General features: G+C 35.7%; 1 protein-coding gene across 1 annotated transcript in view; it reads right to left on the bottom strand.

The window, feature by feature from the left end:
* Mccc1 (Methylcrotonoyl-CoA carboxylase 1) overlaps positions 1-15,107 on the bottom strand; it is an 87,699-nt gene that overhangs the window by 30,118 nt on the left and 42,474 nt on the right. The window contains exons 5-7 of the mRNA XM_089104474.1: positions 13,699-13,932; positions 10,161-10,373; positions 3,394-3,687 (exon numbers count right to left, since the gene is read on the bottom strand). Coding sequence (XP_088960600.1) covers positions 3,394-3,687; positions 10,161-10,373; positions 13,699-13,932 — 741 coding nt within the window. The remainder of the gene's footprint in view (positions 1-3,393; positions 3,688-10,160; positions 10,374-13,698; positions 13,933-15,107) is intronic.

Genomic DNA, 15,107 nt, shown 5'->3' with positions numbered 1-15,107 from the left:
TTTTTCAAGTTTATACGACAAAGATTTCACTAAAAACCCTGTATGCCTCCCGGGCATAACTTATAATCCTTGCCCTGAGGGTTGTGGGGGAGTGTCCTCCTCAAAAATATATTTTCTATCAGGAAATCAACTATTTTGATTAAAACGGTTAACTCAAAATTTGCATTAGTTGTGTTTGGGTAAAAAGGTGGACGTGAGTGGAGGTTTGTTTGCCTTCAAATCACCTTTAATTATGAAAAACGGCGCTCAACCTTCAAACCTCAAGTTGAATGAGACCCTTTTCAAGTTTCTACGACAGATTTCAATAAAAACCTTATATGCCCCCAGGGCATAAATTAAAACCCTTGCCCTGAGGGTTCTGGGGGAGTGTCCTCCTCAAAAACATATTTTCTATCTGGAAATCAACTACGCTGAACAATATGGCTATCTCAAAATTTTGATTGGATATGTTTGGGGGAATGATGGGCGTGGGGGGGGGGGGCTAGTTGCCCTCCAATCACTTTCGACTATTAAAAAGGGCACTAGCCCTTTGAATTTCCAATCGAATAAGCATTTTTTGAAGTTTCTACGACAACACCTTCTATAAAAACCTTATCTGCCCCCAGGGCATAACTTTAAACCCTTGCCCTGAGGGTTGCGGGGGAGTGTCCTCCTCAAAAACATATTTTCTATCTGGAAATCAACTACGCTGAACAAAATGGCTAACTCAAAATTTTGATTGGATGTGTTTGGGTAAATAATGGGCGTTGGGGGGGGGGGCTAGTTGCCCTCCAGTCACTTTTGACTATTAAAAAGGGTACTATCCCTTTGAATTTCTAATCCAATGAGCCTGTTTTGAAGTTTCTACGACAACGCCTTCTATAAGAGCCTTATATGCCCCCAGGGCAAAAATTAAAATCCTTGACCTGATGGCTGTGGGGTAATGACCTCAAAAACATATCTTCTATCCGGAAATCAACTACATCGAATAAAATGGCTATCTTAACAGTGTGACGGAATGCGAGTGGGGGACTGATGGGCGTGGGGGGGGGGGGGCTAATTGCCCTCAAATCACTTACGACTATTAAAAAAGGCATTAGAAATCTCAATTTCCAAACGAATGAGCCCTTTTTTAAGTTTCTACGACGACCCTTTCCCTTTCGAAGTGCCCTTCTCTAAAGGAAAAAAATAATACATAGTAGGCCTACATTGTGCCAACATCGGTCTTATATGCCCTCAGTCTACAACTTAAAACCCTTGCCCCGAGGGTTGTGGGGGAGTATCCTCCTCAAAAACATATCTTCTATCTGGAAATCAGCTACGCTAAACAAAATGGCTATCTCAAAATTTTGATTGGATGGGTTTGGGGCACTGATGGGAGTGGGGAGGGGGCGAAGGGCCCCCCATCCACTTTTGACTATTAAAAAGGGCACTAGCCCTTTTAATTTCTAATAGAATGAGCCTTTTTTGAAGTTTCTACGACAATTCTTTCTATAAAAACCTTATACGCCCCCAGGGCATAACGTAAAACCCTTGCTTGCCCTGAGGGTTGTGGGGGAGTGTCCTTCTCAAAAACATATTTTCTATCTGGAAATCAACTACGCTGAACAAAACGGCTATCTAAAAATTTTGATTGGATGTGTTTGGGGGCATGATAGGCGTGGGGGGGGGGGGCTAGTTACCCTCCAATCACTTTCGACTATTAAAAAGGGTACTAGCCCTTCGAATTTCCAATGGAATGAGCCTGTTTTGAAGTTACTACGACAACGCCTTCTATAAAAACCTTATATACCCCAGGGCATAACTTAAAACCCTTGCCCTGAGGGTTGTGGGGGAGTGTCCTCCTCAAAAATATATTTTCTATATGGAAATCAACTACGCTGAACAAAATGGCTATCTCGAAACTTTGAAAACATGTGTGTGGGGGAAGGGTGGGCGTGGGGGGGGGGGGCTAGTTGCCCTCCAATCACTTTCGACTATTAAAAAGAACCCTAAAACTCTCAATTTCCAATCAAATGAGCCCCTGTTGAAGTCTCTACGACGACCCCTTCCATATGAAGTGCCCTGCTCTAAAGGAAAAAAATAATAAATGATACATTGTGCCAACATCCTTCTTATATGCCCTCAGGGCATAAATTAAAGCCCTTGCTCTGAGGGTTTTGGGGGAGTGTCCTTCCGAAATACATTTACTCTATCTGAAAATCACCTATGCTGAACTAAATGGCTATCTCAAAATTTTGATTGGATGTGTTTGGGGGAATGATGGGTGTGGGGGGGTTAGTTGCGCTCCAATCACTTTCGACTATTAAAAAGGGCACTAGCCACTTCAATTTCCAATCGAATGAGCCCTCTTCGAAGTTTCTATGATAACTCCTTCGATACGAAGTACCCGGGTATGGAGAGAAAAAAAAAAAAAAACACATTGTGCCCACATCGTTCTTTACTTAGACGGTGCTAGCGCGCTGCCTATGATTGTTTTGGTCTTTAAACAGAACTAACATAATTCGAGCCCATGACATAGTCTTTAAGGCTACATGGTCCCAGTTACCATGATCTAGCGAAAAGTGGAGATAGTTTCAACTTTTTTCCTTATGTGTTGGGAAAAAAGTGGGGACTCCGGATACTTTATTTGCAATTGCAACAGCTATATATCGGAGGTAAGAATTAATCAAGGGCTCATGAAGAATTAATCTAGGGATAATCATTGGCTCATCTGGAGTATCGGGCAATAGATTAGACAGACGGCAAGTATTGCATACGCATTAAAACGCAGAATGTTTTTGCCTTTATCGGTCAGACATATAAAATTACTTCTTTACGTTTAGTTTTCCTGCCATGTGGTTCTATAATTCTTGTCTTTATATATCATATTTCTCGTTACAGTGCTGCTTCTCTGTGTTTAATTAGTTGTATTATCAATTATTTTGCTATACCCATGCAGCTTTCTTTGCTTTAAGTTACATCATCATTATTTATTATCACAATAAAAGTGGCGTGACTGCTAATGGTATGTCAACTAACGCCTTGCAACAGGCTAATATTTAATCCTATAGCAACCTTAGAAGACCTAATTGTGGCAAGAATTGCATAGGTTACGAGTAGACAATTTCCTCTAGCTCCTCAAACACAGAGACCTAGGAGGACTATAATTAGCTTGTAATCTATAGCTTGTACTCTGTACGCTGATTTTGGCATCAAAACAAAAAATGTTTATATTAGAAAAGATTAGTACATAAAGTGTTAAATTGCAGAAAATTATCCATGAAAAGAAGCATGCTACCGTACATAGAACCCACTATTATCCTCATGTCACAATTCCTTTACTGAAAACGTTGCATATTTTCAAGCTGAAGAAAAATAGTACTGAACTTTTCTGTCAAATGTTTATGAAGTAATTCACCGAAAATTACTTACATTATACTCAGAGAGACGAGACCTTAATTTCCTCAAGGCACTGCTTCTATCGTCACCCCAAACAACAAGTTTGGCAATCATTGGGTCATAGTGGACAGATACCTCATCCCCTTGTCTTACGCCTGTTTCAATTCGTACGTCAGAGGCAGAAGGGGGTGTATTCAGATAACGGAGTGGACCAGCACCGGGTAGGAAGCCGCCTGCAGGATCTTCTGCGTAAATTCTTGCTTCAAAAGCGTGTCCAGTTAATCTTATTTGATCTTGTACCATAGGAAGTCTTTCGCCGGCAGCGATCTAAAATTTTAGAGTATAATTGCAGAGTCTGAAAACCCAATGATGCTGAAGAACATATTAGATGTACAAAATTTTGGAATTAACAAAAATTTAGATATAAAATATATATAAGATATATATATATATATATATATATATATATATATATATATATATATATATATATATATATATATATATATATATATATATATATATATATATATATATATATATATATATATATATATATATATATATAACATTGTTAACATTGTTACTTATAACATTATAACATTGTTATAACATTGTTACTAATTTATGCTCTTTGTTTGGAAGCAAAATAGCGTCATCTATAATAATTCTCAATAGCGGATTCTAGAGTGCATTCATATTATGATACATGTATACAGAGTCCTTGAATAGTGAAATTTACCTACAATTAAAGTAAAGATCTGATGCTAGAGTAAAGAAACGTCTTCAGGACACTGTTCTCTATTGTTTAAATTTACTCGACTGTCCCTGGCTATGATAATTAGATTGCGCAATGACCGATCAAAATAGGAAAATTATTTTAAACCCATTACTGAACTTTGTCACGAGATCTATGCTTGATGGTGCGAAAATTGATCTGATTATCGGAAAAGCTGTATGTTTTTTTTGATCATGGTACTATTATCAGTGCTAAAGAGTTTCTGTATAAAGAGCTGAATATTCAGAGCCGGTGTGTGGAAAATGCAAAGGATGAAGATAATGTTTTTGACATTTGTAAACAGTTAAATCAGGCAGCAAAGGATAATTTGCCGGTTCCCACTTTTGTTATATTTTCACCTTCTGAAACACCAACATTCGGGGAGGCAGTCTCGGCTACTTTAGTCTCGAAAGTTAATGAACTCTCTCGGAAAATTGACGGCTTTTTAGAGAATGCGACACATTCAGGCCCTGTTTGGCCAGCTAGAATTGATACCAACATAACAATTAGCCCTGTCCCAGCTCCTACGTTTACCTTTATACTAAAAAACTGTCCTGCAAACCTGACATCTCATAATGCTGGTAAGGACTTCGTCGATAAACTTTGCCCTAAGGCCTCAGCTGAAATCAGTGAAATTAAAAAATCGGCTTCAGAATGGAAACTTGTTGTTAAGTCAAAGCGTGCAGCGAATAAAATTGCCGAGAATACTAAAAACAGTACCTCAGGCATCTCAGTGAGTGTGAAATCCCCACTGTTTATAGGGATCCTGAAAGGTGTACCGATCCAATACGATGAGAATCAATTAAAATCTCTTGTAGCAAATTACGTGAAAGTTTCACAGTGCAGAAAGTCCTGAGTGTTCAAGGTTTACTTTGAGTCAAAACAAAACCTGGAACAGTTCATAGAAGTTTCTGTGAAAGTCGGCTACGAAAAGCTTTCTGCACAAGCATTTGTATATCTCCCAAAGCTTTGTTTCTCATGTCATAAGACTGGGCCTCTGGCCTCGCAGTGCTCTAATCGGGCCCTCTGCTCTCGCTGTGGATCATGCGATCACACCTCAAACAGTGCCTCTCCGTGTTCGGAAAAAAAGTTCTGTCTAGATTGTAAAGTTACCGGCCATACTTGTTACAGTGTCCTAATAACAACAGTCAACTAGCAAATCCCATGGTATGACATGGATGTGTCTACTACTACGCAAGCTGTACTTTCGTGGAATATTAATGGTGGATTTTTAGTCAAAATTCCTGTGATCAAAGGTTTGCTTTCAAATTGTGACGTATTGTGCTTGCAAGAGCATTTCTTGACAAGTCATAGTTTAGGCCTTCTGAAAATTGACAATAATTTTACTAGCTATTCGGTGCCCGCTAAACGATCCGCTTCTAGTGGCCGCCCCTCGGTTGGTATTGCGATGCCTGTTAGGACCTCGTGCCGGTCGAGTATTGTTGATTCATGTGATTTTTTTCTTGCTGTCCGTATAAAAGAGTATGTTAATGTAAACATCTATCTCCCAGCAGATTATCGCAATGCCCAATCAAAATTTTTATTTACTTCAGTGCGTGAGAAATTAGGGTCTTGCCTTTCAAAGATTCACCTGTTAGGTAAGTGTTGTATTATTAAAGGAGATTGTAACTGTAATTCAACTGACGCCTCCTTATTGCGTACTTCTATTTTGTCTGGTATTTTTGACGATTGGCTTAGGATATTGCCAAAAGATCTTGATTACACTTACACACACCATTCAAGTCACGTATCAAACCTTGACCATGCAGTTTCTTCTATAAATCTCCAAGTGTTGCCTATTCACGTCGTTACTGATTTCCAACTATCAGACCACCTTCCAATATCTGCATCTATTTATTGTTCCTCTGCTCAGTCTACTCCCACTACACAACCACTTCCACCCCACGCCCAATTTTACAGGGACTGGGAAAACATCCAAGATGACCTTTTTGCTGCAGTAACTAATTCTGTCCTTCATAAAATTCATGTTCCGTTCCAGCTGCTCATGGAAAATCCGCAAGTTGATGCAAATGAAATACGGATGTTGCTAGATATCTATCTTGCACAAATTTGCTATGCTCTGCGATGCGCAGAAAAAGCCAGTATGCCTCTCAAATATATACGTTGAGGCGTCACAAAGAATTGGTGTAGAGATTCTAGCCTAGTTTAAGCTTGGAGACAATCCAAATTTTGGTATCGTTTGTGGCACCACTATGACCATTCTTACTGTGGCTGGGCTTCTGACATTTGTCTATCTACCAAAAGAAAGTTTGCAAGAGAACTATGTATCCACATGAACCAGATAGTTGAAGAGACATCCCAGCAAGCGTCTCTGTCCCAACCTTCCTTGTGGAGAAATGTATCAAGAGATCCTCCTAGGGCCCCCCTATCAGCTCAAGGTATTCCTGGTTCCGAATGGAATTCATACTTCTCTGCTGAATTATCCTCGCCTGATGCCGCCCTACAGTCCGAATATGAAGACAAGCTTGATCAATTTCTGTCTGGTTGTCCAACCGAAAATTTTGTTGTTTCAGCTGATTCTGTACTGCGAGCAATCCAACGCCTAAGGCGTAAGAAATCTTCTGACATCGATAAAATAAGCGCTCGTCACATTCTGCATGGAAGCGAGCTGCTGGTAAATCATATTGCTCTTTTGATGCAGATGATTGTTACCCAAGGAGTTGTACCGTCTTCTTTCTCAATCGGAGATCTCACTCCAATTCCAAAGAAAGGTAAACTCGCAACCCAGCGCTCGTCCTTCCGACCTATAACAGTGGCCACTACCTTCTGCAAGCTTTTTGAACTTCTGTTCATTGACCAACTGAACGCAAAATGCTATGTTTCACCTAACCAATTTGGATTCCAGCCAGGTGTCGGTTGTGCCCACGCTTTGACAGTTGTCGCGAACGCATTAATCGATGCTGATGTATCAGGTGAAACTCTCGTGTTTGTTGGGCATGACGTTCGTAAAGCGTTCGACTCTCTCATTCACGCCGCTAAGCTATTCCATGCAGCAAAACGTGGAGTGAGCCCCTTATATATCAGAGCCCTTTGAGACATCTATTATTGTCTTAATGTTCGCCTAATACTTCATCCATTAGCTAAAGTTGACGGCTGTCAAGTCTACGCACCAACCCCTAATATTTTTGTCAATGTTGAAAAAGGTACCCGTGAAGGTGCTGTTTCTTCCCCTTCACTCTTCAATAATGTAGTTCTTGATGCACAGTCAGCTGTTCCCACATCATTCATCTTTGCCGGTCTTGATTTATCTCTCGTATGTTATTCAGACGACATTCTGAATGTGAGCCGCACTATCCAGCGCATAAGCGAGATTTTTGCAACGCTACAATCTGAGTACGCAAAACTAGGTCTTCAGTTCAATGCTGAAAAGTCCGACTTTATATTCTTCAATTGAAAGCAAGTGTTACCAAGGGGTATTCCTCTCGGAAATAGTAGGATCAAGACAGTAGATCATATCACCTACCTCGGTCTTCCCATTGGTTCGTTAGTAATGCACACGCGACAACTATTAATTACTCACATTGAGCGTAGAGTTGGGCTATCATATGCTTCTTTTGTAACTAATAAGTTACGGTTCAACCGCCATCTTCTCTCGAAACTTTTTAATTCTCTCGCTCTACCACATTATTTGTACATATCGCCGTTTTGGAAAATGCTCACAAATTCTGACAAGTCAAAAATTCGTTCAGTTTTCTTCCGGTTCGCAAAATATCTTTTACGTTTTCCCCCTTGGACGCGCAATTCTTATCTGATTAGAAAATTCAGCATTGCTGACCCCATTATAGACGTGGAAAAGCAAATTCGTGCTTATAATTCCCGTTTAATGAAGTTGAATCATCCCTGGTCGTCAGTATTAACCCATTAGTTAAGATATATATATATATATATATATATATATATATATATATATATATATATATATATATATATATATATATATATATATATATATATATATATATATATATATATATATATATATATATATATATATATATATATATATATATATATATATATATATATATGTATATATGTATATATATATATATATATATATATATATATATATATATTTGAACGATACTAAGAAGTTGTAGCCTTTTAAAGCGCCAAAAGAATTCATAATAAGGCAATTAGGCCCCTTCCCGTGTTACCAACCCCCCCAGTCACATGGCGGCCAGATATGGCACGTTTTCAAAACAAAATTCAATGCAGATATTTTTCATGTTTATCAGTCTTTTCATGTTTTACCAGGATCTAAACTAATCTATTACATAATTTAATATTATACAATTTAAATTTAGTATTAATTGATTTATATACATATATATATATATATATATATATATATATATATATATATATATATATATATATATATATATATATATATATATATATTATATATATATATATATATATATATAGTATATATATATATATATACATATATACATCCCTTCCTGAATAAAATTATGTATATTACATTTTCATAATTTGATACAACGACAAACATTTAGCTTTGACGGTTTTGGTTGGAATATCATTTTCTAAAGATGTAGACAAGGAGAAATCTGGAAGATCTAAAAATCTGAATTAAAAGAAAAATTATTTCTGATTTAGAAAATTTGTTTAATAAAATTATTTACGAACAAATCGAGAATTTTTTAAGCGAAATGAAAATGGAAAATAAACATCATCGAACTATTAGGAAAGAAGATCTAGACATTGGAATGGAATGCACGATTAAAGCAATGAAATGAGCTACAACTAAATATGGAAAGAAAATCGTTATCATTATTGATTTTAAACGTGAAACGGCTCATCTATTTGTACGTAAGCCTTTTGATTCTAAAGCAGCTGATCTTGAAAAGAAATTAAAAAAATTAGATAAAGGAATGAAGAAACAATAAAGATAATATAAGTTATTTAGATATCGATCTAACAATTAAATATCAGATTGAAAAAGTAGTACAGGAAACCATCAAAATTATGATGTATATTATATTAATAATAATACTATATTTAATCATTCATATAATCTGTACTATTGCGTAAAAAAAATATTTATAAAATCATATCCATTTATTATTTTTCAAAGCTTTTTCTTTTTTCAAACCACCTGTTTTGACGGTAAAAGTTATGATGGGAAATGCTTGAAAATGTAGATATTTCACTTGAAAATCGCGTAAATCGGGTTAAAAAGGGTTCAATTGAATGGAGTTGAAAAATGGGCCAGAAACCTCATTTTCTATACTACTTATATGCCCTTTTTAGGTGACACAATGGACACTGGAAATAATGGGTAAGAAAAACAAGCCTAAACAAGCACAAACGGATATAATACGAAATCCTATTAGCTGTCCAGCCTCGATATCATTTTTTACAACGAAAAAATTTTAGGATTTTTTTCTTAAAAAAAAAAAAAAAAATCAAACTAGCATGAAAATATTATTGTATTATTTTTTTTTTTTAATTGCTTTAGCATCTTAAAACGCATTGCCTCATCTAGATTCTAGTCAACAAAACAAATCTAACCAGTAGATTCGTTTATCTAGCCGGTAGTGCTTTCAGCCCCCCTAAATCTTAATTAGACCAGAATTTTCGCCAAAATATAAAGATGTCTAAAATTAACTTATTACTCATTAAAGAATTGAGTAGATTGTCAAGTTGAGGAGAAAAATGGTTTAGAAACAATCTTGGTCTTAAACGCACTCTTACTTATGTAAACAAAATAGAATCTCCTTAACAATTCCATAAGCTTTATTTGTAGTAAGTTCCTAGAGCTTTTAACCAAGTCTTACTGAAACCAATAAATAAAATTTTGATACAATTGATTTTGATTTATATAATTTACATAAATTAATGTATTTTATACAATTAATAAATTATTTTATATAATTAATAAATTTTATATAATTAATAAATTTATATAATTAATAAATTTATATAATTATTGATATAATTAAAATTAAGTATAATTTTAATTCAGAACTACCTTCAATTGCCATTCAACCAAGTCTGTGCCGGTTACCATTTCTGTAATTGGATGTTCAACCTGAAGTCTTGTATTCATCTCCATGAAGAAAAATTCACCGGTTTTAGAATCGTAAATAAACTCCACTGTACCTGCACCAACATATTTAACTGCTTTTGCTGCTTTAACTGCTGCTTCACCAAGCTGTCGCCGCGTCTCCATCGACAAACCCGGCTGAAAAAAAATTACAATAAGGCAAAAAGTAACAATATGTTATCTATCAGTATCTATACAGTAAAACCAGGCCTCTGGAGTTGGAAAATAATTGAAAAGGCTTTAAACAATAAGAATTGCACAGCTTTCGACTCTAACTCTCAGTCTTGGGATCAAAGGAGAGCCAACTTCGACTAGTCTAGTTGGATGCCAAAAATGGACCACAACTTTTTGGCATTAGTGCGTGGGAGTCCAAACATTTATCTAGAGCAGCAACTTCTCAGTCGGCGTGATTATTCGTGAATTAGTTGGAATTTGTTTATTTACACTCCAAACTCTAACTCCAGACTCCATTACGCCAAACTGTTCGCTTTTATCAGCTGCGACTAGTTTAATAGCAAACTGGTATGAATTACATAGCCCTGACTGGACCTTCGATGCATCAAACCTCAAGGAAATTACAAAAACTTTAAGGTTAGTAGCTGAGGCAAAATCAATTTTTATCATGCGTGAGTGCAGCAATTAGAATCGTGTTCAAAATGAATTTAACCTAAAAAGTGTAGGTTAATAGGAGAAACCGAAAGTAACCGAACATGCATAATGGTTTAACTTGCAGCAAATACACATCAATATTGGGGAAACTTTGAATTTATTGAAGACCCACAACTTAAAGTATCCAACTTACAAAAGGCTCAATTTCGAATTAAAGAGATACTCACGAGGAAAGCTTAAGAGTTGCAATATATGGTTTTTTGTTTCCAAATACTAAAACTACAATTTATGGGTTTAAAATTCCGAAACAAAAATGAGTTTAGCAAGGTTATATTCGGTTATATCGACGTTATATCCAAGATATTCAATTATTGATGTTCAGGCACAATATATGCGTTTTGATATCGAGTGTTATAAAAAGGCGATGGATATTAAAAATATTCAAATTAAGGATTTCCGGTTATACTTAGGAAGGACATTACACTTTTTACTCAAGAGGGAAAACATACGATATTATATTATATTTGTTACAAAAAATAACAAACGGAAATGGTAAGAAGCGATATCATATAAAAAATTAGCGAAATAACGAGCCTAAAACCCAACTTCTTAACATGCTCCTTAGTTTTGGAATCATCCATGTCACTTAATAGTTTCATAAAATTCAATCAGCCCACCGCAAATGAGGAAAAGAAGATAATTTAGACAACATCTGAACATCTTCAACTGAAACTATACCTATATGATTTTAATAAAACTAAATGTAATGATAATTTTCAATCACTCAGTGTTTTAGCAAAAGATTCTTGAAACTTCTTTCAAGAATTTTGGTATTTCCAGACAATGGAAACTTTCAAAATCACAAAATTCCTGGGTTCTAAAGGAGATAAGTCTTACATATTTGACATCAGCATAAAAAGTTCTATTAGAAAAGTTTTCTTGAACATTTAATGCATTTTCTTCTTCTAAGTCGGCGTAAACAAATTTAGCAAAACAAGTAGGATTCGAGGAATTATTAAAATAAAAACTGTAAATGATGGATAAAAAATAAAAATATCTTTTAATTAACCATAATATATTTTTTAAACACAGGCAACGTTTATTACTTACAAAGCTTTTGGATAAAACAAACGCAAATCATTAAACCTTTCTAGGCCCAAAAATATAGTTTTACTTGTATTTTCCATTTATTTACATAGATAGAGCATTACTGGCCGTTTAATTAGTGTCATTTAATAATAAGCATAATAAGTACCATTTATTGTCTAACTATGAAGTTCTTCGGTTCCGTTGCACCAAAAAGAGAAGAAACCACTTAATTTATTTTCAGTGTTTGTTCCTTATTTCATTCATTTTCTGATTCTCCTTTCCAGTTGCCCCTTCTCCTTTAATGCGGGTTTGTAGGAGCCTGTTTCAGGGCAAGGGGTGTCGAACCACGGGGGCCCCCTCAAATTCTGTCAGGAACGCTCTAAGCAGATTTAGTTCAAAACGTCTTTTATAAAAGACGTCCAGGGTTGCACAACAGCCGTAGAACGTTGCCTCAAAAGAAAAGAAAGGCGGCCTTGTCTTCATTTGAGGAATCAGTACCTAAGTTTCTGCGGGACGAGCATGCAGCCTACTTCAGTAGAATGATATTAGGCCTTTAGCAAGAAGAAGAAGTTGACAAGAATCGAGAATCTGTTGAAATTTTTTGCCCCGCTGTAGATTCAGCTTAGAGACCAATAGTAGAAAGTAAAAGACTAACGGAAAACAAGAAACGAAAGAAATTTAGTTTCTTTTTCTGTTTTTTAGTTATATATTTTGTTGTGATTTAAATAAATGTTTAAGTTGATAATTACGGAAAAGTTGTTTCGTCGTATCCAAACCTGACTACATGTTGGACGCTTGAGAGCCGTTTTGTCGTAGCTACCAATTGGAACCCAAAAGCTAGGGCTGGATTGTTGTATGTGTAGTGCATTTTGTGAATACGGCCACAATTTTCTAAAAATTCTATCTTTTAGACTGGAATATTTCGACCTACATTTTTCCATTTTTTGTGTATAAAACGTTGTTGAACAGCACATCTGGGAAGCTATATGAAGGTCCGAATTTCTAAAAAACCCTTTTCTTTAAACCGATTTGAGTGTAGACACGAAAAATCCGCTCTATCACGACGAAACTGTTTTAGAAATTATTTCATAAGTTTGGAAATGTCATATACGACCTATAGGCGTGTCAGCGATACATGGTATTAACTAGAAATGAGTATTTAGGAAGGACCAAGAACTTTCTCCTTTTTTCAACAAATATTTTATTTTGAATAGAATTTGGTGAAAATCACTTTCGTGGCAAGATGATAATGGCCATTTAAGGTACCACATTCCCTTGATATATCCTATGTCTCTTTTCTGTAATTTTATATATTTCTTTGTATGCTTAGAAGAGTAGAACTTCCCCCAAGAAATAAGAATCTGCAGGGGAGTTTCTGTAAGTAGTAATATGAGAAAATCTTTCCCAGTGTCTTCTTCGTGGTGTTTATAGCTGTTGGAAATGCCCAATAGACGGAGAAAGGGGGGAGGGGAAAATGTACCAGGGGTCTTTCACCCTCCAAAATTTCGAATTTCGCAGATTTGTTCAAACGTTTCTATATTTTATGTAAAATTTGCCTGCATTTATACGCTTTGAAGATCTTATCCCCCTCCGAAATTAAGTCCTGTGTGTTTTGCCGAACGCAGGGCGACCAGTTGGCCTATTTTCCACGAAATATGAAGAATTAAAACCAAGCATGAGGTTTTGAAAAAAGTATGAGGAAATAAAAACCCGTTATCATATTCGAGCGCCTTCCCACCAATTTCAGTTAATTCAGAAATCTTACAGCAGGGGCTTCCTCGATAATTTTCTGATGTCGCCTTTGGACGCTACAATCTCTCTCAAAAAGATAAACACAATTGCCATATTTGTCACCAAAAATTTGAACTTCCACATGTCTTGGCCTTTGAACAAAGCGCTCAATAAGCATCACATCGTCACCAAAAGATTTAACTGCCTCTCGTCTGGCCGAATCTAATTGGGTTTCAAATTCTTCTGGAGACATGGCAATTCTCATTCCCTAAAAAAGTGTAAGGTTCAATTAATTGCGAAAAAGATAAAATGAGGTCCTTCTTAAGCAGCACAGACTTGCATTACAATCAAAGCTTTCTTCAAAAGCTCAAAAGTAACAAACTTTAATAATTCTAAATAAACAAAATTTTTCACGAAGAAGGACATAGAGCTGCTGCATTGTGTGTTTTACCGTTGGCAATTTCAATAATTGCCAATTTTAATAATTATAAATAAACAAAATTTTTCACGAACAAGGACATAGAGCTGCATTGTGTGCTTTACCGTTGGCAATTTTAATAATTGCCAACTTTAATAATTCTAAATAAACAAAATTTTTCACGAAGAAGGACATAGAGCTGCAATGTGTGCTTTACCGTTGGCAATTTTAATAATTGCCAATTTTAATAATTATAAATAAACAAAATTTCTCACGAACAAGGACATAGAGCTGCTGCATTGTGTGTTTTACCGTTGGCAATTTTAATAATTGCCAATTTTAATAATTCTAAATAAACAAAATTTTTCACGAAGAAGGACATAGAGCTGCTAAATTGTGTATTTTCCCGTTGGCGATTTTACCATACTAACGATTATTTTGATTTGACAAGTTTATGTCGGCAAGTTTTTATCCACGATAGTCATTTTTAAAATAAATCGTATCCCAATAGCAAAATATTAAAAGGACAAATCATAGTTCAGAAATTTGTTATGAAAATTCTGTCTTTTTGAAATGAGTCGAATTATTGTCAAATTTATTTAACAGGCCATCGTGACTGATGGTTATTAAATATTTGGTTGTCTTGCGGTCAGAGTGACTGCGGCCATAATTTTATTAAAGTTCTAAGTGCTTCAAAACTTTAATATAAGCATCGAGTACCAAGAAAAGATGTCCCTTAAGTTATGTACTTAAGTTTCAAGCAAATGGCTTGAACTGAAATTCCTTTTCTGTTAGTGAAAAGTTAGTCCTGCAAAAATTGCTTACTGTGGGTCTCCTGAAGCAGGAAAAACAAACAAGTTGGACAGTTAGAACAACAATTTCCAAGGTTTAGTATCTTATAGTAAATCCTGGTGTCAAACGGATATTTAACAAGCAAATAAATTAATTTGCTGAAGGTACATTTCCGTTTAATAGGTTTCAACTGTAAACTGCGCTCACCAATAAAGTAAACCACCAAACTAAAC

Source organism: Artemia sp. Qi Xiang Cuo, chromosome 18 (assembly GCF_049724085.1).
Source record: "Artemia sp. Qi Xiang Cuo chromosome 18, ASM4972408v1, whole genome shotgun sequence".
NCBI lineage: Eukaryota > Metazoa > Arthropoda > Branchiopoda > Anostraca > Artemiidae > Artemia > Artemia sp. Qi Xiang Cuo.
This window is presented reverse-complemented; position numbering and strand designations above follow the sequence as displayed.